The 23,985-nt window shown below is 48.0% G+C and overlaps 2 protein-coding genes across 3 annotated transcripts in view; one reads left to right on the top strand and one right to left on the bottom strand.

Annotated features, from left to right (window-relative positions):
• Nucleotides 1–5,086, top strand: part of LOC107122261 (cell death activator CIDE-3-like) — a 5,482-nt gene extending 396 nt beyond the window's left edge. Inside the window, exons 2-5 of the mRNA XM_015425300.1 lie at nucleotides 1,198–1,342; nucleotides 2,037–2,186; nucleotides 3,255–3,442; nucleotides 4,909–5,086. Coding sequence (XP_015280786.1) covers nucleotides 1,198–1,342; nucleotides 2,037–2,186; nucleotides 3,255–3,442; nucleotides 4,909–5,086 — 661 coding nt within the window. The remainder of the gene's footprint in view (nucleotides 1–1,197; nucleotides 1,343–2,036; nucleotides 2,187–3,254; nucleotides 3,443–4,908) is intronic.
• A 10,493-nt stretch (nucleotides 5,087–15,579) lies between these two features.
• CIDEC (cell death-inducing DFFA-like effector c) lies at nucleotides 15,580–23,771 on the bottom strand. 2 transcript variants are annotated; one of them, XM_015425330.1, is made up of 6 exons: nucleotides 23,696–23,771; nucleotides 22,309–22,382; nucleotides 21,229–21,370; nucleotides 20,990–21,139; nucleotides 20,135–20,322; nucleotides 15,580–16,194 (listed from the first exon to the last, which is right to left on the bottom strand). In XM_015425330.1, the coding sequence occupies exons 2-6, from the start codon at nucleotides 22,359–22,361 to the stop codon at nucleotides 16,026–16,028; spliced, it is 702 nt and encodes a 233-aa protein (XP_015280816.1). In that variant the 5' UTR covers nucleotides 22,362–22,382; nucleotides 23,696–23,771; the 3' UTR covers nucleotides 15,580–16,025. The 2 variants fall into 2 exon arrangements, with proteins under 2 accessions (XP_015280816.1, XP_015280817.1); XM_015425331.1 differs by lacking the exon at nucleotides 23,696–23,771 and adding an exon at nucleotides 23,500–23,577.
• Nucleotides 23,772–23,985: the final 214 nt, after the last annotated feature.

Here is a 23,985-nt window from a genome sequence, read left to right as displayed (position 1 = left end):
TGCCTGGTGCAGAGAGTTCCTCTCGAGCAGGCCGAGCCAGGAGTGGGGGGGTACGGAAAAGAGGAGGGGGCTGTGTTTGTTTTTAAACGAAGTGTGCGCATGCGCCGTTGCGTGCTTGTGTGCATCCCGTGGAGACTTGGGGGGGGGAACCTTTCAGCGACGGGACATGGGCAGGTGCCGGATGCCACGACCTACCATCGGAAATGTGATCAGGCACCCGCCCTTGCCCCGCGGTTTTCGGAAACTAGTACCTCAGAGGTACTAGTTTTTTACCCCGCATCTTCGGCGGGAAGCCTTGGGTTCGCCACGGGAGCTCTATGCTTCTCAGATGTGGCGCTGTGATCGCGCCCGGAAAATCCACCTATCTTCCGTCTCTGTAGTGTGGCTAATGCTCCGTGTGACCACAGCCAAAGTTGGTTAAATGGTAACGTCAGCTTGGTGTGAGCATCACACACCCCTTGTTGGGGTTGTGGCTAAGATGAAGGATGAAGAAGGGAAGATAGCTTTAATTAAATGTGATTGTCCAAAGGCTCATTCAAGTCTCTGTAACTGGCTGGCAAGAAGTGGTTTTTGGAGGGTGGTTCTGCTTCAAAGGGTAGAACTGAGTCCCTGTTCAAGGTTGAAATATGCAGAGTGGTCCCATAAAAATCACAAATCTTCAGTATTTTCCCTCTTTCTGCATTACAAGACAGCTGGCTGCTATGACATGGCCCTTGACATTTCTTACTGCTTGGAAAAGTCTCCACCAGAAAATGAAGGCAGGACATCCTGTAAGAAAGGCTCCAGTTATTGGAGCCCAGAACTGAAGATGGCACTGATAACATCAGTGATGAAAAGTATTTCTGTTTCCTCCCACACACACACAGACACCAAGCCTGCAGTGCGTGGCAAAGCTTGTCTAACCAGCTATGCTATGGTGGCTGTGTGCAGGTGGGAAGAAGGAATGAGACTTTAGGGATGTTGACCCATTCCGTGGCCACTGTAGTTAATTTGTAAGTTCAAACTTCTTTTATGGCTTTTCTACATGGGGGATGAAACGTAGCTGTGGACGGGGTGGGGGGATGTATACAAGCCTTCAGCCCTGAGCGTGGTTCCTTCTACTCTGAAGAAAGCGCTTCCCTTCCCTCCCACATCCAGCAGGTTGGTTAGAGCAGAAGGGAGCCAGTGGAAATAATGTCTCTGCTCTTGGTGCCTCAGGTGCGTGTCTGCTGGTTCCACCTCTGTGACCCCAAAGCAATGGGCCATGCCTGCTCCCCATGCCCGGCCTTATCGAGTGAGCAACTGGGACCGCACCTTACGCAAGGGGATCATGGCAGAGAGCTTAAGGGACCTGCTTGAGAAGGTGAGCGTGAGGAGCCCGGCTTTGGAGGCAGGGCTGGGTATTGTGCTTCTTGGCTGTATATCTACGTTGTGTTTCCTTGCTTTCCCTTTCTTGCTGAGATTCTAGTGAGATCACAAAATGAGAGTCAGTGTGGTGTGGTGGCTGGAGTGTTGGAGACCCAGATTCAGATCTGCTATAGGTAACCTGAACCTGACATGTAAGGATGTAGAGCATTGCAGCCAGGTGAAGTCAATCTTTAGAAGATATGGCCTGTTGACAGGCGGTCTGGTGCATCCATCAGTCAACGGGGCAAGAGCTAATGAAGAGAGTTTTCCTCTGTAGCTATGGCTGGCAAGCCTAGAACTGAGATTCAGTCTAGCACAAGTGGAAGAAGCAGAAAGGATGGCCGCATTAGCTATTGCTACCTCCTCTCTCCTGCAGTTTCTAGCAAGTTTTGGTTCAAAGGGTACTAGCTATGGATAGAGTGCACATCAGCCATGTGGGGTTCTGTGCTGTTTCAGACACTGCTTAATGGTGGTGCTGAGCTTGGTGTCCTGTCAACTTCTGTGCACGTGGTGGTGCATCCCATGTGTGTAGAATGCTGTTCAGGTATTCTGACAACAAGCCCCGATGTTGAGACTTTTCTGGCTATCTTTCTGAATCGCTGGTAGTACTGTCTAGTCAGCCCCTGCCTTGCGGGCCTATGTTCCTGCAGGTACATCTTTCATTGCCAGTGGTGGGGACCATCACCCTTGTCCTGGATGAGGATGGCACCATGGTTGAAACAGAGGAGTTCTTCCAAACACTGCAGGAAGGCACAGTGTTCCTGGTGCTGACCAAAGGGCAATCCTGGTATCCAGTGCAGGTGAGCCATGGCACATGCCAGTGTTTAGCAGTATTGATGTGTCTATTTAATTTGGAAGTATTGCACCAGGAAAGGCTTCTGGGTCCAACTGTACCTGAATCTCAACAGAAAAGCTTGTGACCACCCTAATATTCTTGACCTCTTCCAGTAAGGCAAAGCCACCCTGAGACTGCTTTGAAGAGAGGGCAGGATATAAGTCAAATAAATAAATATAACTAAATAAATAGTAATAGCTGTCCTTTCCCATGGACTTAACACTCCTTGGAAGGCTTATGAGGAATGGTGGCATTCTCCTTGCAACTAGGAGGAAGGGGAAAACTAGGTTAGTGTGCAGAATATCTGGGAATCTGCTCAGAAAAGCCCACTCCTCCTAAGCATCTGGGATCAGTGTAGGTAGGACATGCTGGCAAGTCTATTCCTTGGGGGGGGGGGAGAAGAACAGAGGATCAGTCATTGAAGAACTATGAACTTTAGATAAATGACCTGAGCATCTCCATAAATGCCAGTTCTGCAGCACAGTGGCGGAAGTAGCCAACACAAGCTAGAAATGTGGAGCTGCCTAGAGGACTCACAACTTGCATGCCAAGCTGGCAAAGAGGATTGGAGCCAAGTCTCAATAAGCTGCTATTGACCAACAAATTGCAGAGCTTAATTTGATGGTGTCATGCTTACGTTTCTTAGGTAGTAAGGCTTTGGTACCTTCAGGCACTGGAGGAAACAAGAGATTACAGAGCTATTGTATGTATGTAAAAACACTATATAAATGCAAGGTGGTATTTCAGGTTGAACCCACTACACTGTCTTAAAATCTTTCCTATCAACCATAACGCATCACAGAGCATGCCGTTAACTCTTGGCCCAACTAAACCTCTAGTTTGCCAATTAAAAACTTTCAGCTGTACTCTCAAGGTAAGTACAGGACATAAATTCATGCACTGGCTCCTTTAGGCACTGATGTGCCAGCAACCAGAGCCTCTAGAGTGCTGAGTCATAAATCTATCATTGACGCACTACAGACCATGTTAAAGCTGTCACTGTCTGCCCACTCACATGCTTCTGTCTGCACAGACTGCAGGCTACCAGCTTGCCCTATCCCACAAACCTCACCACAGGCATGATGTGGCCTGCGTGACCTTCGACCTATACAGGACCAATCCAGAGGACTTCATTGGCTGCCTGAACTTCAAAGCCACGCTGTATGGTGCATACAGCATCTCCTATGACATGCGTTGCTACGGGGCCAAGAGGCTCATAAAGTAAGTGTCAAAACCAGCCATCTAATGCTAGCTTGAGAGGATGGAGACTTTTGGCGGGCAGAGAGGTAAAGAATGCCTGGGTTTATTGCTTGCTTATTAGGTGGAACCATCTCTCCTATTCTTGGGCCTATGCTTCTCCAGTGGGTATTCCAAACCTGGCCCCTTGCCACTGTTGTAATGCTCATGGGATTGGGGGACAGGCAGCTCCTGAGAAGCTGGGGTTGGGGCATGGAGGAATGGGAGCGAGTTTGTGGACACCAGTTCTAGGCCTCTGTGTCTTCTGGATGAAATTGGACTGGTAATGACCCAGAGCTGGTAAAGAGTCCTTCTGCACAGGCGTCAAGAACACACTTGTGCTCTAGCGAAGGGTTCAAAATGGTCTGATGCTTGGAGGCTCATCAAGTGGCCCCAGCTGAAGTGCAATATAGGTCCTCCTACTAGCACAAGTTGTTCTATAGTAGGGTTGCCAATCCCCAGTTGGGGGCGGGGGATCCCCTGGTTTGGAGCCCCTCCCCCACTTCAGGGCTGTCAGAAAGCAGGGGGCATAGCCACTGGGCACTCTATTATACTGTAGGGAGACCGGTCCCCATAGGATACAATGGAAAATTGATCTGTGGGCTCTGGGGTGGGCTGCTTTTTGAGGTAGAGACACCAAATTTTCAACATAGCTGATAGTGTCTCTCTTGAAAAAAAACCCCAAGTTTTGAAAAGATTGGACCAGGGGGTCCAATTCTATGAGCCCCAAAAGAATGTGCCCCCATTCTCCATTATTTCCAATGGAGGGAAAGCATTTAAAAGGAATGCTTTTAAAAGGAATGCTTAAATGTGATAGCCAGAACTCCTTGCCGGTTTGTCGGCTTCACCTGGCAACCCTAGTGACATCACAAAAGTGATGTCACATCCTTGCTCCTGGCTCCACCCCCAAAGTCCCCAGATATTTCCTGAGTCAGATCAGGCAACCCTGTTCTATAGTATGAAACAATGTAATGAACTTGTTTTGGTTGCAGGCTGCCTTGAGCAGGTTAGAGAGGCAGCACCTAGATTTCCTAAACAAATCTGATGAAGACCCAGTACTATGTTCCAACTGTAGCTGGCAAGATGCCTCTGGGCATGAATGAAGTGAGACCTCTTTTCCAACACTGGGGATTCCAAAGTATAGTACTTCCATACATGGAGATCCCACTCTGGCTATGAAGGCTAATGCACGGAAGGTAGATGTTGCTTCAAGGGCCAACTTAGACAGAAACAGCTAAGTTAGTGGACAACCTCTGGTGGTAGTGTTGCATACATAATAAATGCTTGTTTTAGTCTTTTCTTGGTCCCAAGCACATTGATTTAGATTAATCAGGCGATTCTGAATTCTGGCACCCAGATGGGTGGGCAAAGCTTCAGTCCCTCTACAAAATTAAGAACGGTGCCAGTTTACTTCACTGCCCCTGATGTCCTGCTGTTCCATTCCCTTCCAGGGAAGCCCTGCGTTGGACACTCCTTACGATGCAAGCGACAGGTCATGTCCTCATTGGCAGTTCCTGTTATGTGCAGCAGCTGCTAGATGCCACTGAGGAAGGAAGGAAAGGTGGCGAGGACTCCCCCATGGCTCTGAGCAAGTTCTGCCCACTTCCTGCCCGGAAGATGTTGCAATGACAGCATTGCTCTCTGGACCCCTATGCAGATGATGGGGTGACTCTTCCCTGTTTCTTCCTCCTGGGCTCCGAAGAGCTCTGTGGGAACCTGCTGTGGGAACCCCAGCACTTGTGCATCTCTTGCCCCCACTTGTTCAAAACTTTCCTGGTATGTTACCCTTTAATTCAGTCACTCTGCATGTGTTACACAGCACTTTTTTGGGGGTATACGTGCAATGATGCTGAAGTTTGCAAGTGGAGCTGATCAACACTTTTCTGGAAGAGGCTGAAATTCAAAGGCTGGGCCCTGAGCACCTTCACTTGCCCAGCTGCACAGGATGGAATCCTTCAGCCTGGATCACAGAACAGCACATCTTGCAAGAAGCAGCTGCTTTGGGCCAGCCTGGGTCACTTAGCTCTGGTACTGCCCTAGCTCTGTTTGTTTTGCTGTTGCCTGCTGATGGTTGGTCTTATTTCAATGTTTACAAAAAATCATGCCGTGGATGTACTGTATTAAAGTTTGTTTAGTTTTCTTATAGCCTGCGTTGGCTGTCTGACTTTAACTCTTAAGCTGGCGTCCTGGAGCGCCTCTTAGCCTATTGCAGCCGGCAGCAGTAGGGAATTCTCCTAAGAGCTGCAATGAGGCCGCTTGCCTGCTCAGGGTTATAAACAGGGTTGCCAACTCTGGGTTTGGAAAAGCTGGAGATTTTAAGGTGGAGCCTGGAAGGCTGGGCTGCAGGGCGGGGAGGGACCTCAGTAGGGTATAATGTCATATACAGTCTGCCTTCCAAAGCAGCCATTTTCTCTAGGAGAAGGTGAATAAAATGCTTTGAGTAAAGAATAAGCTACCTATGTCGACTGGAGATCAGTTGGAATTCCAGGGGATCTCCAGCCTCCACCTGGAAGTTGGCAGCCTTAGTGATAGAGGTGGTGGAAATTGCAAGGAACATCTCAAGCATGTAGTTCCCTTCAGGCTGGCAACTCATGGAAAGGAACCTGTTTGACAAAGGCTGGGCTCCCTTTCATGGGGGTGGGGCCACTGGGCAGAGCCGTGTGCCTAGGGACAGAGCTGGAGAGCAGGGGGAGGGGCAGATCTAGCAGGTGAGAAACATAGATGGAATAGCACTTTGGTGTTAGAGAGTACTTTGCTTTTGCCAGCTTTTGCCAGCTACAGAGATCAGCTAGTAAGCCTTTAAAAATATATATATATATTTCAGAAAAAAGAGGGGGACTCAAAATCTAGCAACTAAAATAGAATTAAAGGGGGGGAAAGGGGTGCATAAAGTAGAGACAAAAATATAACAGTGGTGGCAGATCTACATACAAGTTTCTATGAAAGGTTTCCAGATATCTAAAAACAAGTCCATATGCAGTTTCCATCTATTATGCGATGCATTCAAATATAGATAGAGCTCTAAGATCCCTCAGTCCATTGATTTATCAGAGTCCCTGAACAGCCATTAGCAGTTTGAGTAGACAATACCGTCCTTGATAGAACAATGATCTGACTCCATAGAAGACAATGTCAGGTATAATTCATTTGAAGTGCGCAGCTCTATGTGTGTTTCTGGTTGAGAAGTTCTCAGGAAGGCACAGGGAGCAGGCATGGTAACTGAGGATACTGCAGCGTTTATGTGGTATATTTATTGTAGAAATTACAATGCAAGATCTCCTTTTCCCTCCGATACTTGTGTGAGTTGGTTTAGTCTTATGGGGCAGAGTCCTGGCTGAGTTTAACTAGAACCGTAGGCTGCATGAGCTCCCTTGTACTGAACACATGAAGTGACTTATATTGAAGCAGACCCTTGGTCCATTGAGGTCAATATTGTCTATTCAGACTAGCAGTGGTTCTCCAGGATCTTGGACAGAGGTCTTTCACATCACCTCATGCTTGATCCTTTCAACTGGAGGTGCCGGGGATTGAACTTGGGACCTTCGCCATGCAAAGCAGATGCTCTGCCACTGAGCCCTGGCCTCTCACCCTTCTGAAACTAGTTGCTCCTGTCCCTTCATCACCTTGTTAATAACTGGGTACTTTGAGCGCATCTATCTCTGGTGTGTGAACCCAAGAGCAGGAGGAGTCTGTGTGAGTACCCTAATCCTGATACAAAGCAAAAAGGAAAGTTATAGTTAGGGAAGCTGTTCCTAAGTCACTTGTGCTGAAAACGAAAGTTAAACTTGGCTACAAGCCCGGTGTTTTTAAGGTCTTAAGAGGCACTCTGTTCAACACTGGTCTCTCTCCTTTTCCTTCCATTGTATGAGCATCAGCGGTTAGAAGATCAGACCAGCATCTGGAAGAATGAGGCTTGATTCCTCCACTCTGCCATGGAAGCTTGCCAGGTGACCTTGGGCTTAACCTTACAAGGCTGTTGTGAGGATGAAATAGAGACAGGGAGAACGAGGCTGTAAGCTGCTTGAGTCCCCAAAGGCAAGAAAAGCAGGGCATAAATATTCAAATAATTCAATACATCTTCCACAACAGAGGGTATAAACACACCTCTCCCACAAAAGCAGCGAATAAATTCCATTCCGCCCAAGCCAGGATGTTCATCAAGCACTGACTTGCATGTGTGAACATGCCATCCCTGATCAGGTGTTTGCACTGTCTGTCTCTGTAACCCTGAGTAGGCAAGCAGTCTTGGTTCTTTGCAAAGGAAATGGGACGACACAGGAGCCTTCATCAAGCCAGTAAGGAAAGCTTGACTTCTTTAGCATTTGACTGCATATTGACTCCAATTTTTCCCAGCTCAGATGTGAGTGCGTCTCTCTCTGTTAGTCGCTCTGCTGAAATGATGCTTTGTCAGCTACCTTGTGTAAAATCTACAGCCTTGGATAATGTTCCTCCCAGGTAAGCAAGAAACTAGATTTTCCAGGTAGCTTTCAGGATCTCTGCCTCAGAGGATGCCAGTTCCTATGTTAATAATCAGTAGCCAACAAAACAATAAAGGTAAAGGTTCCCTTGCTGAAAGCCAGTCAAATCCGACTCTAGGGTTGGGGTGCTCATCTCCGTTTCCAAGCCGAAGAGCCAGCGCTGTCCGAAGACGTTTCCGTGGTCATGTGGCCGGCATGACTAAACACCAAGGCGCACGGAATGCTGTTACCTTCCCACCGAAGTGGTCCCTATTTATCTACTTGCAATTTCTTGCTTTCGAACTGCTAGGTTGGCAGGAGCTGGAACTAGAGACGGTAGCTCTCTCCGTCATGCGGCACCCGGGTCTCGAACTGCTGAACTACTGACCTTCCACAGCCTGCAGTTCAGCGTTTTAACCACTTGAGCCACCGCAGCTCAAAACAATAGGATCCTACTAAAATAGAAGGCAAAATGTTCTCAGCCAGCATAGTGTAGTGGTTAGAGGTCTGGGCTGGGATCTGGGAGACCCAGGTTCAAATCCCCACTCGGCCAGGGAAGGTTGCTGGGTGACCTTGAGTGAGTCACACGAATGGAGGAGAGGAGAATGATGTAAGCTACTCTGGGTGCCCATTTGGAGAAAGGGGTTCATAAAGGAAGTAAGAGAAGAAATAAAACCATGGGGGGATACTTGCTCAGATGGATAGGGCTCCACAGGTAAAGGAGGTGAAGTGTGATATTGCTTACATAGGTGCAGGGTTGCCAGCTCCAGGTCAGGAATACCTGGAGATTTGGGGGTGGATCCTGGGGAAGGTGGGATTTGGGGAGGGGTTGGGACTTCAGTGGACTATAATGCCATAGAGTCCAACTTCGTTTTCTCCAGGTGAACTGATCTGTTACCCGGAGATTAGTTTAATCCCAGGAGACCTTCAGCCACCACCTGGAGGTTGGCAACCCTAAACAGGTGGGAGGGGTAATTTGTGAGGGTGTTCTAGGAAATGCCAGGCTGGGAGTTGGGGGAGGCTGCATGAGCAGGCTTCGATTTGGATGGCCCAGCCTAACCTGATTTTGGGGTCAGTGCTGGTTAGTAGAAGTAAGAGAAGAAATAAAACCATGGGGGGATACTTGCTCAGATGGATAGGGCTCCACAGGTAAAGGAGGTGAAGTGTGATATTGCTTACATAGGTGCAGGGTTGCCAGCTCCAGGTCAGGAATACCTGGAGATTTGGGGGTGGATCCTGGGGAAGGTGGGATTTGGGGAGGGGTTGGGACTTCAGTGGACTATAATGCCATAGAGTCCAACTTCCAAAGTGGCCGTTTTCTCCAGGTGAACTGATCTGTTACCCGGAGATTAGTTTAATCCCAGGAGACCTTCAGCCACCACCTGGAGGTTGGCAACCCTAAACAGGTGGGAGGGGTAATTTGTGAGGGTGTTCTAGGAAATGCCAGGCTGGGAGTTGGGGGAGGCTGCATGAGCAGGCTTCGATTTGGATGGCCCAGCCTAACCTGATTTTGGGGTCAGTGCTGGTTAGTACTTGCATGGGAGACCACCAAGGAAATTCAGGGTTGCTACACAGATGGGGGGCAATGACAATCCATTTCTTCTCATCTCTGGCTTTGAAACCCCTACGAGGTTGCCATAAGTGGACTGCAACTTGATGGCACTTTCCAGCACCACCGTGTGAGCAGACCTAGAGAAAACGAACACAAAATGATGGGAATGAATGTAGATTATTTAATTCACTATCACAGAGACACGAGTGTTAGGCCTAAAAATAAAATAGCATTGTTTCCCTTTGTTTGGTATGTGCTGAGCAAGTCACGTGCTTTTCCTTTTGCTATTAATAACTTCAATTACAAGAAAAGTTAAGTTATGGAAACGGTATTACAGTGGTCGTGTCTGCACCTCTACAAAGCCTAAACTGGCGCGCGCGCGCGCACACACACACACACACACATGCCGAGGCAGAAGGAGAAGGTGGGGGGAGAAACCAGCATGGGCTGGAATTACTAAAATAGGTGAGATTCCCTCAGCGTCCCTTATGTCCAGGGTATTTTGAGTAAGTGGCTAGAAAAAGCCTGGGGTTATTAATTTGAGGAAGGAACTTTATAGAGAAAAATTGGCTGCCTTAGTTTTCAGAAGACTAATCTAATATATCTTTAAAATAGGAGTGGCAGCCTCCAGGTGGGACCTGGGGATCCCTCAGAATTACAGCTCATCTCTAGACAACAAAGTTCAGTTCCCCTGGAGAAAATGACTGCTTTGGAGGGTGGACTCTATGGCACTGTACCCCACTGAGGTCCCTGTCCTTTCCAAGCTCCACCCACAAATCTCCAGGAGTTTCCCAACCTGGAGTTGGCAACCCTACCCCCCACCAGTTGGTGGCCAAAGGGGACCTGGCAACCTTCCTCTGAAAGCCTCTTGGGGAGTGGGTCAGCAAAAAGAATCAAGGCTGGAAGGCTGAATTCCTAGTTAGGGTCTAGTGGCTTGGGATCTGGACTAGCGAGCTGAATTCTATATCCTTGGTGAAAAAATAAGGTGACTGCAGGTGGGGATGGTCTTGGTGATTCTGAGGCCCTGGCCAGAAGTCTAGAATCAGCCCAAGGATCACTGTTGCCGTCCCCCACCAGGGCCCGAGGACTGCGATCTCTGGGTTGCGGAATTCCTGGGGATTGGAGGGCAGAGCCTGTGGGGTTTGGGGACATGAGGAAGCTCAGCAGGGATGCAATGCAATGGAGCCCACCTTCCAAAGCTGCTATTTTCTCCAGGGGTAGTGATGTCTGTAGTCTGGAGACCATTTGTGATTCCGGGAGAGCCCCAGGCCCCACCAGGAGGCTGGCAACCCTAGCCCTGCCCTGTGTGAGGTGGCTGGGAGTCCTTGCAAGGAGCTGTCTGGCTGGCATCTGGATGGAGCAAGTAGAAGCAGTTGCCACTGAGCCAGCTGCCTGAGCCCCAGATGGAGTGAGCTTGAGTGGCCCAAGTCCCAAACAGGCCAGGTGTGAATGGCAGAAGAGGGAGACTAGTCCTTTTCTTCTTTTCTTCTTCTCTTGGGGGGGAGCTGTGGGTGGTCAGCCCCTCCTAAGCATGGGGCCGGGGCAGCGACCCTGCGCCCATTGGCTAAGAGCGCCCCTGACAGCAGGCTCTGTTTTGCCCCATAGAATCTTGCACCGTAGAATCTTCTTCTGACCACTATGGTGTATGAGGAAGAGAAACTTTTAACTATTGGCTGGAAGGCTGGAGAAAAAGGAATGCTTTTGCTTGGTAGCTCTTGTGCTATAACAGAACCATACATGATAAGTATCTTCCAGCTAGGGTTGCCAACTCCAGGTTGGGAAATTCCAGGAGATTTGGAGGTACAGCCTGGCGAGGGTAGGGTTTGGGGAGGGAAGGAACTCAGCAGGGTATAATGCCATAAAGTCCACCCTCCAAAGCAGCCATTTTCTCTGGGGGGGGGTGCTCTCTGTTTAGAAATAAATTCCAGGAGAACTCCAGCCCCCCCCCCCGAAGGCTGGCAACTCTACTCCCAGTTTAAAAAGCAGGATTAAACTATACTCAACATGCCACCTTAAGCAATCACCACCCCCACCCACAAAATTGATACAGCCTGCACCTCTGGCCCAAATGATGATGGAAAAACACAGTTTATATCCAGATAAGAGCACTGCGTCCAATGTGTTCTTTGCTTTATGACTGAGCATTACTCGTTCCCGCTCCGTTTAGAGTAGATTAAGATTGAGGGGAGTGCACGCTTTCTCCGAGCTCACTGAAAGGAGCCCCACAAATCAGAACCGGCAGTGAGAAAGAGCCGAGTCAATATGTGTTCCTTAGGATTTAGCCGTGTGGGTGCCAAGAACAGGAGTTAACAGACTTGAACTGGTGAGGGCCCTTCAGGAACAAAAAGAAATTTAACAATCCTGAAATTGCAAGAGCAATTTAGACGCGTCTGCTCTATTGATCACGTAAGTGTGTATATTTTGTTGCTTTCCACTACATTCAGGGTTCAGAGTCACATTCAGAAATGCAGCCGGTGTTGCTTTTCCCAGAAGTGCGGAACGGGTCTGTGGGGTGGGGGGAGTAATTCACCTCCTTCATTGCTGTGAGGTAGGCAGGTGTCAGAAGCACACAGAGAGTCCTTTTAAGAAAGAGAGAATGAAAGGCTTGTGAAATTTCAAAGGCAGGAGGGAAGGAAAGCCCCCCCCATTTATTTCCCCCTCCCTTCTGCTTGCCTGACTCCCACCCAGAAACAGTCCTCTGGGAGTTAGAAGGAGCCAGGAAGGGATCTTCCCAGCATTTGGGAAAGGCAAACAGCAAGGGAGGGAGAGTGGAAAACAGAGGTGGCTTGACCTTTTCCTTTTCATATTTTTGCCAACTGAATGCCTCGAAGTATTAATGGGAAAATGACTGCCTGTCTCATCTTGAAATAAACGTCGGTAGTCTTTAAGATGCCAATGGACTTTCATTGTATTTTGCTACAGCAGACTAACAGGGCTACCCCGTTGCGGTCCTTCTTCACCTCGTTTCCCCCCCATTCTAGGATTACAGGAGGGATTTCACAGAAGAAAGCGTTAAATCCCCCCTCTCTTCCTGTTGTTGTTGTTCAGTCGCACAGTCGAGTCCGACTCTTCGCGACCCCATGGACCAGATCCCGCCAGGCCTTCCTGTCTTCTGCCGTCCTCTGAAGTTTGCTCAATGTCAAGTCTGTTGCATCTATGACACTGTCTAACCATCTCATCCTTTGCCGTCCCTGTCTTCTTTGACCTTCAATCTTTCCCAGCATCAGGGTCTTCTCCAGTGAGTGCTCCCTTCTCATTTGGTCGCCAAAGTATTTGAGCTTCAGTTTCAGTATCTGGCCTTCCAGAGAACAGTCAGGGTTGATTTCTTTTAGGATTGACTGATTGGATCTTCTTGCAGTCCAAGGGACTCTCAAGAGTCTTCTCCAGCACCATAGTTCTCTTCCTGAGCCACACCCATTTCCCTAACTGGAATCTGGGAAGGTCTGTTCATTGATCTCCTAGCATCATCTCCCCGCTTCCCCCATAAGAAGAGTTCTGCAGAATCAGCCTAAATGTCCACACAGTCAGCATTCTGGTGTGCACAGAGGACGGCAGCCAGATGCTACAGGAAAGCCTACAAGGGCCCAGAGGGTCCAGAGATATACAAAAGATGGAAGTTTGATTGATACATCACATCTAATGCCGCATCTTCTGTACTTTACATGCTGCATTGGGTGAAGTAGTCCTTGCTTTTGTCAAGTCATGAAAAACTAAGCCTGCCCCACTCGGCATAGTGATCACAGCCCGAATTCGCATTCTTGGCTCTACTGAAGCATAGGTGCATGTCAGGATAGCTCAGCGAACAGTGCTAGGGCTCCAATATGCAGAGAGCCAGTGTACTGCGATGGCTGCAGCATTAAACTAGGGTGGCTGTGGGAGACCCAGGATCAAATCCCCACTCTGCCAGAAAAGCATGCTCAGTAACCTTGAGCCAGTCCCACCTACTCAGCCTAACCTACCTGACAGGGTTGTTGTGAGGATAAATGAGAAGAGTGGCCCGAGTCACTTTGAGCCCCCATTGGGGGAGAAAGGTGGGTTATAAATTAAACAATTATATTTCATTGTTTATGCTCTTGTTGAGCCAGGCATATGCTAGAAGTTCCGTTTTGTAACAATTCCCACGGTTACAGATAGGGGTTACAGGAGAATTAAGTCCCTTCCCACATGCCATTTACCTGATCTGGAATGTATCCGGGTAGCCGCTCTTTGCTCTTTTGGGAAACTTAAATGTACTGATGGAGTAAAGGCAAGTTTTCCCAAACAACTGCTCTCCAGTAGAAAAGAGCAAGAGTCCAGTAGCACCTTAAAGGCTAACAAAATATGTGGCAGGGTACAAGCTTTCATGAGTCACTGCTCACTTCTTCAGATACAACTGTATCTGAAGAAGTGAGCAGTGACTCATGAAAGCTCCTACCCTGCCACATATTTTGTTAGTCCTTAAGGGGCTACTTTAAGTCTTTAAGGTGTTACTGGTCTCTTGTCACTTTTCTACTGCTACAGACAGAATAACATGGCTACCCATCTTGGTCTAACTGCTCTCCAGAATAATTTCAAGTCAGGAAAACAGCAGGGGGGGCAGTGGAAGGGTTAATCCCCCCCCCCAATCCCATTCCAAATCAGGATTTTGCAGGGCTTGGAATTAACTTGCAAATGAAAACCTTGGCCTCAACAGGAGCCAGGGCAGACCCATAAACGGAGTGACTCCTACTTAGGCTTCAAGAGAGTTGAAGGATGTAAAGAAGAGGTAACGTCAGCCGTAGTATAGATGAGTTTTCTACCAGCCAGTTTTCTCGGCTGCTTCAGAAGCAGCACCAAGTTTCTTTACAGGAGCTACTCTGAACAAGTGATGTGCAAACAGTTTGTCCCCTTCTTTCTCTTTGTTAAAAGACTCCCTTGCTAATTTTGCAATCTTTGAACAGTCAGGAAAAAGGAATGCGTATGCACACAGGCACACATAAGGTTGAACTGAAATACAACCACATTCATTGCAAGACTAGAAAACAGACTTTTAAGAGGGGAGGTGTAGGTCCCCAAGGTATGCTCTGAATGCACACGAGACAGCCCTTTTTCTCAAAGTGAGCAGCTCTGGCAATTGTGTAATTTTAGATCCTGATGCCGGTCCCTTTGAGGCTTTCCTGCAGTTTGGGTGCGGAACTGCAGCTGTTCCCCACCCCATGACATTGTTGTCCATTTACTTGTTGTCCTATTGGAAGCCACCCTGAGTCCGCTTGCAGGGAGGGCAGGGTAGAAATGTAATGATAAATAAATAAAAATTTACCATCTTTCAGAAAAACAACAAGACGGATAATGATGTCACAAGGAATCTCAGAGAAAAGCCCACTGCAATTCAGCACCCAAACTTTGTAAAAGCCTCCATGTGGAAGCCCCCTGTAAGTTACACCCCCCCCCTTTAGATGGTAATGTAAAGCTGTAGCATGCTTCCGGCAATAAGCTGGTCTCCAGATTTCAGTCCAGAGTCTAAAGAGCACTGAGGACAGTTTCTGGATGGGAAACTGTCTGGACATCTGTGTGTTACACCAGTGAAGGCAGACAGCTTAGGAATGCAATGCATTCAGCGTTTGGGTGAGCACACTGAACACATCTTGCTTCAGCAGTCAGTGTAGGCCAGTCTGTTGCAGAGGTGGGGCCGCAACAGGCCAAGGACAGCCTTCAGAAGTGTGTGTGTGTGGGGGGGAGAAGAGTGTTGCCAAGGCAGTGACCTTTGATCTAGAAAGAAGGGAGTGTTAACAAGGCTGCCTAGCTTTTAGCAATGCACTGGTGGAATACTGCAATAACATGACTAATGTAATTATGTCTTATCTACCCCGTCTACAAGTTACAGCAGATAACCAGTAGGAAGACAGAGACCACACAGCTTAACTGGGAGCTTCTCTCCCTGTTGTCAGTCCACTTCTAGATGTGAAGGGTAGAGGTAGTATAACCTCTGAATAAAGGGACCACCCCTCCCCACCAATAGTTAAGAAAAACTGCTGCTCATACAAGGGAATTCTACCAGGTTTGCCATAGTCAACTTTGTGGCTAACTGATCAGCATTCACTTACCAATATTAAACTGATGCTTTTTATTTGGGCATAAGAGTAAAGGAAGGGGGTCATGGCTTTAAGAAATAGTCTTTAATATTACATATTCACAATACAAATACTCATTCAGACAGGACACTGTGAGGGTGATGATGATGCATCCAGAACAGACAACTTCTTCTAAACAAAAACAACAAAGAAGTATAGGCAGAGTTCAGAAGCCCTTCACTGCTTTCACCAGTAGTAAGCAGTGCTCCTTGGCACACTCAAATAACACATTTCCACAGCACAGGACAAATAGCACATTTCCACAGCACACGATCAGATGCATGCAGAAGAAGCTCAACACCCTGTGTTGTGTTCCCAGCAACTTTTCTACCAGCTATATTTATGGCCAGGTGGAGCATGAGAGTGCCAAAGCCTCTATTCCATCATACTCCATAGCAGGTGCTAGTGTATCAGCTACCAGATGCTGACAGCTGCCAACAGAAAGTCTAAATGACAGGACAGAACCTCCTTCACTGCAGCATCTTCCTGGTGGGAGGAGACCAGAGGCTGCACAGAGCCGAGGAGCCTTCCTCTTTCTGCTCTTCACTGGCATCCAACAACTGCTGCATGTAACAGGATGAGCCAAGCAGCACATGGCCTGTAGCTTGCATAGTGAAGAGTGTCCAGCGTAGAGCTTCCCTGTGGAAAGAAGGGAATACTGTCAGGGACCCAGAAGGGCCACTGGGCAAAGCCACAGGGTTGTCAAGCATTATTAGTGGTCCACAGAAAACAGATTCCCTATGAGGCTCTGCCACTGCTGCCCCCCCAAATATTATAAGAGAAATCACATGATTATTAGCACGAATAAACGGACTGTTGGTTGTCTATTTTAGTAAACACACAAACACAAATCCTGTTGACGCTTAAGGACTACTATAGCATACGCTGTCATAGCCTTATCTTTGTAGGTCTAGGTGCATCTGATTTTCTTCTGCTCCACTGATTTTTATATCCCACCCTTTTGTCAATGAACTCAGGACAGAACATACAATTGTACTTTTATCCTCCCCACTTCCTTGTGAGGTAGGCTAGGCAGAGATATTTACCCCCTTTCAATAGAAAGGCCTTAATAGACTAGTGGTCCCACATCTAGCCCACTGGGGGCCCCCTTCTTGGCAGCCTGGTGAAGGCAGAGCACAGAAGGAACTGGCTATGTGAAGCCATCCCTGCTTTCTTGTTCAGAATTTCGCCTAGCACAGATGTTGCACTGGAAGTTCGTTTATTTAAAATATTTATTAGCGGCCTTTCCACCTTACCGAACTCAAAGGCAGCTTTCAATATGAATGAAACAAATAATAAAAAACAGAATTTAAAACCACAATTTAAGACCGCCATCAAAGTTCATGTGCATGTTCAGGATACAAGTCCATGTCTCAAGCTAAGGGGACCAGGGAAGACAGTGTCCGGTATTCAATATCCCCCCCTTGACCACAGAGCTCTCACAAGGAACGCGCTGGGTTCAAGCTCTGACCACCAACCTGGCTAGGGTTGCCAGCTCTGGGTTTGGAAAAGCCTGGAGATTTGGGGGGTGGAGCCTGAGGACAGCTGGGTTTGGGGAGTGAAGGAACCTCAGTGGGGTATAATGCCCTAGAGTCCACCTTCCAAAACATCCATTTTGTCAAGGTGAACTGATCTCTGTTGCCTGGAGATCAGTTGTAATCTTAGAAGATCTCCAGTCACCACCTGGAGGTTGGCAGCCTTCAGCTTGGCCCCTACACTTCCCACACACACACACCTACAGGAAGGAGGAAACGGGCACAGCACTGGGTAAAGCAAAGCTTCCAACATCAGGATCAAAGGTGAAGTATAAGAGTATAGCTTATCTTCTCTCTGTGTTCTGAGTAATATTGGTTAACAAGGATTGGACAAACAACATGGAAAATTAGGTAAGCCTAATTTTTAAAGGAGGGAGTGGCCCAGGTTGCCAACATTCACAACTTAACTGCCAATTCTATAGCAGGCTGGATGAATATTTGTCAGAGATGCTTTAAGCTGGTCCTGCATTGGGCAGGGGGTTGGACTAGATGGTCTGTATGGCCCCTTCCAACTCTATGATTCTATGAATATCAGAATTTTCAACAAGTAGAATGAAATCCTACTAGTCACTGTTTGGATTCTGCTTTGTACTTAAGAGCACCTGCAAACCATAATGGGCTGGGGATATTTAATGCCTTCCTTGTGCCATTGCACATTTCCACCTTTGATGCCTTCCGCCCATGGAGGAAAGACTGGGACCTACATCAAGCTTCTCTTTCCTTACTTTATGGCTAATAGGGGTGCCGGGAGTGGGGGGAGAAGTAGTTTAGAGCAGGACAACGATATAGGGTAAGGACTAGACAGCTCCTCACACAGCACTGCTGGTCCACTGAGAAACTGTGCAAGATGCCGGGAGTTCTATGAACGCACCCAGGTTTCCAGAGCCAGCATAGTGTAGTGGTTAAGAGTGATGAACTCTAATCTGGAGAACCGGGTTTGATTCCGCACTCCTCCACATGAAGCTAGCTGGGTGACCTTGGGTCAGTCACAGCTCTTTCAGAGCTCTCTTAGCCCCAAAAATAAGTCTAGCTTGCCACCTAGTGGTGCATAATGCTAAAGAGTTAGAACTTAAGGCTGCCAGGCAATCTTCGGATCTCCTGGCTGTACTACACACAATGCAATGCAATATTAATTAATTATTATTACCCAGGTCTCCAATCCCCTTCAGAAAGGGGGTCATAGCGCCTCCAATCCAGACGTGATGCAGGGGAGGTAGGTTGAAGCCTGTCCCTACACTGTTTTCCCCAACCTGAAATGGCCCCATGGAGTGTCTACTTGCCCTCCTGGGGTAATATGCAATGCATGTCATGATCACGGCCCATATGTCTACCTCGGGCCATTTGCAACTCCTGGAGCTGCCTTTTGCCTTGCAAGGACAGATATGGGGAAATCAGATCACACATTTCCCACATTCCATCTGTCTTGGCCAGACAGTGTTCCTTCTCTCCCAAGTCTTAAGGTAGATAGAGACAGCTGTGTCACAAAATCCTGTCTAACCCATTTGGTCCTACCCTGCCTCGGAGGAACTCAGGACAATTTACATGTCTCAGTCCTCCTCCATTTTGCCCTCCAAACAATGAATGTGTGATGTCAGAAGGGACAGTCTGGCTCATGGTCACCTAGTGAGCATCATGGCAGAATGAGGATTTGATCTCATGTCTTCCTAAGTTTTAGGTCAACACTAACCATGGCACCGCACTGTCATTCTAGCCTGCCATTGTGTGCCGCTATCTTTTGCAGTTAAGCAGACATCTCCATACCCTGACTGGATAGACCAGGCTAGCCCTATCCTATCTCATCAGATCTCGGAAGCGAAGCAGGGTCAGCCTTGGTCAGTATTTGGATGGGAGACCTCCAAAGAATACCAGGGTCATGACATGGAGGCAGGCAAGGCAGGATATAAATAGAAAATAATAATGAGTAATAATAAATAGTAATGGCGATCCACTTCTGAATGTCTCTTGCCTTGAAAACCCAACGAGGTTGCCATAGGTCAGCTGCGACCTGACTGCACTTTCTCCACGTGTCTATTTCTGTTGTACAGGGGTCATTTCCTGCAGGAGCGCACAGGAGCGGAGCTCCGGCAGTAAAGAGGCCAGGGGGCGGGCACGTGCAACAAGTCCCACCTCCTTCTCCCAGCAGCCCTCAGTCAGAGCAAGAAGCAGCCAGGTAAGCTACAGAGGCCCCCCCCCGGCCCAAAACAGTCTAGTGGCACCATTAAGTACAAGCTCTCCCTACTCTGCAAGGACAGATCTGCATGTTCCCCCCCCCCCAATAGCTAGCAATCCAAAACAGTCCAGTGCAGCCTGAGCGGTGGGTGTTGCCTTCTGACACACTTCCGGTGATGTCAGGGGGTGTGGCATATGCAAATAAGTTATGCTAATGACATGCTAATGAGCTCCTGCACCTCTTTTTCTGTGAAATGACCCCTGTGTATGAAGCTCTCCTATCCCACACTTCCACATAGGACCCCTTTGAAAAACAAGGCCTAAATTCTCAAATTAGAGTCTTCACTCAAAAATATTCCCTGTAAAAACAGGGAGAGAGCTCAAACTGTAGACTCTTTAAGGGAACACAAAAGCCGATACCCAGAATAAAACTTTGTTGGTCTTAAGGGTGCCACTGGACTCAAACTTTGTTCTGCTGCTTCAGACCAACACAGTTACCCCCCTGAATCTATGTTTTAAGGGGAAACACTCAAGCCTCAGTTCACTTAACCACTTAAGAAAGAGCATTTAATGATGCCTTATCTGATTTTACCAATTGTGGTATCATTCTGTGCTTATCTCTAGCAGCCTTGGGCATTTCCAACAGAAGGGCAAGAAGCAAGCCTTCTTTATTTAGCCCAAGCCATTACAAAACTCCCCCCAACCATATTTCCTACAAGGGACCCTCTTACCGTGGTTCCAGGCCTTTCCCTAATCTGGACAGGAGACCTAGGCTTTCAGACAGGTCAGAGGACTCTTATCGGAGGCACTGGTTAACTCTATTGTACTGAAGGGCTGGGGGAGGGGGGAGAGACGAGACAAGCTCTACCACTCACTTCATTATCCTTTTGGCCCCATAGCAGCGCATATCGTAGGACATACTGTATGTGCCATAGAGGGTGGCTTTGACATTCAAGCAACCGATGAAGTCTTCAGGATTGGTCTTGTAGAGGTCAAAGGTTACACACGCAACATCAATTCTGTGCCGGGGCTTGTGGGATAGGGACAGCTGGTAGCCTGCAGTCTGCCCGAAACAAAAAACAATGCTAATTAGGTTTTCAAAACTTTCACACAACAGAAAGCCAACCGGACCTTGAAGGAAGAAGCTCGTGCATACAAGCCCTCTATTGAGATAACACCAGATCAGAGATTCCAATTGCCCCATGAGACTCAGTTTTCATTTCATTAATAAAAATAGGCAGGTTTCTCACCCTCATTGCCCTTGAACAATATAACAGTGAGGCACAGCAGCTGAAACCTTAGACACCAGAAACAATCCCAAGTAGGGTTAGTCTTCCACTGGCAAAGTATCCCATCCCTGCACTGAAGCTCTTTATCCTCCATTTCCTGTTCTAAATGTTCACCTCGATTTCCTGTTCTAAATGTTAGCAAGTGTGTTTTAATTTTAATTTAATTGTAATTTTAAAAATTCTCTTTTTTTGTTTTCATTTTTTTTATTTTCAATTAGCAAGTGTTTTCAATTGCAATAGGTCCAAATTTCATGGACATTAAAGTAAATGTATGCCATTTGCTCAATCCCAAACCTATGCGCCAAAGAATCATTTCACCAACTGTGCTTATCAGCAGCCAAGCACCTGGTCACTTTAAAAGGGACATCCCAAGTATACCCTTCTAATTTAACATGGCCCCGCCCATTTTCACAGAGTTTGACCTAGCCTGTCAGTGCTCACCTTGGCTGGGCGCCAGATCTGACCCTTGGTTAACACTAGCAACACGGTGCCCTCCTCTAGCGTCTGAAAGAACTCTTCTGTCTCCACGCTGGTGCCATCCTCGTCTATGACAACTGATATGGTGCCCACCAAGAGCAGAGCACTGCGCACCTGTACGAATACATTGGGATACAATTACAACTGCTACTGTACAACTGCCCTTCCACCTCTCCTCTGAAACAGGGCCTTCCAATGCATACTTTCTCAAGCAGGTCCTCCAGGCTGTCGGCCATAATACCCTTGCGCACGGTGCGGTCCCAGTTGCTCACCCGGTAAGGCCGGGCACGGGGAGTAGGGGTGGCTAGTAGCTGCTGTGTCATGGAGGCACTGGCAGAGACACACCTAGGAAAAGAGGAGACAGAATCTGTCTAGGAAAGCCTCTATCCTATAACTTTAGTCTGGCTTAATTAGCATTTCCTTCCTCTCAGGAGCCCTAGCAGTTGGAATTTGAAGGTGGCAGGGGAATTATCCTTGATGATTTTGTGCAACATGCAATTAACCTATAGAACTCACTGCTATGGCCACTAACTTAGATGGCTTTGAAAGGGAATGAAACAAATTCATCAAAGATAGAAACATTATAGATAAAGAATACCTCTGAATTCTAGTTGCCGGGGCCACAAGGGCATGCCCTAGCCTCTGTGCCCTGCCTTGCAGGCCTTGAGGTTGGCTCATTAGCCATTGCGTATATCTTGCACCTTTCCCCTTATGATGTGCAACAAAAAAGTGTTAAAGGCTGGCTATGAAAAGAAGCTGAGAACTAGTACATTGTTGCAGTAGATCTAACACTGTAGCATTATCCAGTTTATAAGAAGCTCTCTGGAATAAGGGGGAAATGACACTGGTGTGTGCGGGGCTGGAAAAGATACACACTTTCTTGTCCACACGGAAGCCACTTTGACTTCACTGCAATTTTTCCAAGAAGACTGGTGGTTTTGGAAACGATGCAGAGAAGCCAGGAGGTGTGCAAAAGCATCATGATGCTGTGCAGAGAAGAGGGGAAACCTACAGTATCCAAGCTGGGGCGAACCACACATGCGTAAGACCCCTTAGTTTCCAGTTCGATTCCGGAAATCCACTGACTTCTACCTGGTATGTTCAACAGCAAAGGGGGGGGGGGAGAGAATTGGCACAATATGATGGGTTGGGTTGGCTGGGATTGGTGGTCTGTGCTGTAAGCTTTGGAAGGGCATTGTTGATGCCACGCCTGCTTCTATTTCAATGTGAAGTCAAAGCAAAGCCACAAGCATCCCACCGATAGCCACTTTATGGGTACTTACTTAGAAAGAGACCTTGGGGAGAGCAGGCCCAGCGACTTCTTGGCATAATCCATCTTTGCCAGCGTAGCTTTCAGCTGTAGGAAGAAAAGGCTTACTTTAGCAACTGCCACTCTGCAGGCATCATACTCTCTTGGAGGGCAGTGGCCGTCAGGCACGGGTTCAAACTTGCAGCTGTAGTGTTGGTAGTCCTTTAACAGGCAGACATCTACGGTCTTGCAACAAGGGACCTAGCTGGGAACACGGGAGTCTCATTTCTTCCTCATTGTCACAAGGAGACAATTTACTTCCTTTGCAGTCCACCTTTCTCACTTAGACTCAAGGCAGATTACACAGTTTTAAAACTGCTGTAACAGTGAATAAAACCGGCTTACAGAATTAGAGACCGGTGTAGTACTACAGGAAGGTAAAGGTAAAGGTTCCCTTGCTTGAAAGCCAGTCGAATCCGACTCTAGGGTTGCGGTGCTCATCTCCGTTTCAAAGCCGAAGAGCCAGCGCTGTCCGAAGACGTTTCCATGGTCATGTGGCCGGCATGACTAAACACCAAGGCGCACGGAACGCTGTTACCTTCCCACCGAAGTGGTACCTATTTATCTACTTGCAATTCCTTGCTTTCGAACTGCTAGGTTGGCAGGAGCTGGAACTAGAGACGGGAGCCCACTCCGTCATGCGGCACCCGGGTCTTGCACTGCTGAACTACCGACCTTCCACAGCCTGCAGTTCAGCGTCTTAACCACTTGAGCCACTGTACCATACAGTACGGTGCTACAGTACCATACATGCAAACAATGCAATAGAACTGGATGGCAAAACCAAAGAATGATGCAATCTGGCCTGTAATCTATACAAGGAACAAAGCAATGAAAAGGGCAAGAAATTTCACATTTCCTCCACCAGTCTAACCACCCCATTGAACCTTCAGTTGTTTCATGGGATGCTGCTGTGCCTCCCCACCCCTCAGACCATGCAGTTATGGTCATTACATGGAGAAAGACACAGGGGAGACTCAGATCTAGAAAGGATCCATAGTTTTAGCTCTGTGAGGTGGAACAGCTTCCAGCTCAGCCCCTCCACCCCCCAATCTATACAGTCCAAAGAAAACGAACTGTCTGCAAAGCAAATTGTTCCAGCTGACTTAAGCCACATGAAGAGGCAACCCAGGATGAAAGCAAGCAGGCACAAATTGGTACATACAGAGTAGCATTAAGCAAGTGGTACCTCCTCTCTTCAAGTGCACCCAAGACAGGAAGATAATTAAGTTGCTGTCATCCGTGGGGGCAGCTGCCACCCCACCAATCTCTAACAGGTTACCCCATGCTGAAAAGCAGACAACCGCCCCCCATACACTTGCCCTGTCTGGCGCTAAGATCCCAGGAAAGCAGTGACTTACCTTAGCTGAGCTGAACAGCGGCTACCCCAGTTCTGCAGGGCTGGGTTGGAGGCTGTCAGCTTATACACACTGGGCCTTCCTCTGCCCTTTGGACAGGAAAGGGAGGGGTGGCCTCAGGGGACAGAGTCTGCCTGCCAGCTAGTCTGCCCCCTGCATCACGAGGACTTGAGCAGGCAGAAGCCGTGAGGCAATCAGGGCAAAGGAGCAGGCAGGAATCTTAGACAAATGAAGTGGCAACACCCTAGGCTTCATGTGTGTGGGGGGGAAGAGCTCTAACCATCCCTGGCAAG

The sequence above is a fragment of the Gekko japonicus genome, unplaced genomic scaffold, assembly GCF_001447785.1.
Source record: "Gekko japonicus isolate JY-2015 unplaced genomic scaffold, Gekko_japonicus_V1.1 scaffold135, whole genome shotgun sequence".
Taxonomy (NCBI): Eukaryota; Metazoa; Chordata; class Lepidosauria; order Squamata; family Gekkonidae; genus Gekko; species Gekko japonicus.
This window is presented reverse-complemented; position numbering and strand designations above follow the sequence as displayed.

What these genes read in the sequence shown, in the direction of transcription:
- CIDEC (XM_015425330.1), bottom strand. Translation starts at nt 22,361, where the DNA reads ATGGATTATGCCAAGAAGTCGCTGGGCCTGCTCTCCCCAAGGTCTCTT. An exon ending in TCCCCAAGGTCTCTTTCTAA is followed by an intron (nt 21,371 to 22,308) that starts GTAAGTACCCAT and finishes CTCTTTTCCTAG; the next exon opens with GTGTGTCTCTGCCAGTGCCT. An exon ending in TGGAGGACCTGCTTGAGAAA is followed by an intron (nt 21,140 to 21,228) that starts GTATGCATTGGA and finishes GTATTCGTACAG; the next exon opens with GTGCGCAGTGCTCTGCTCTT.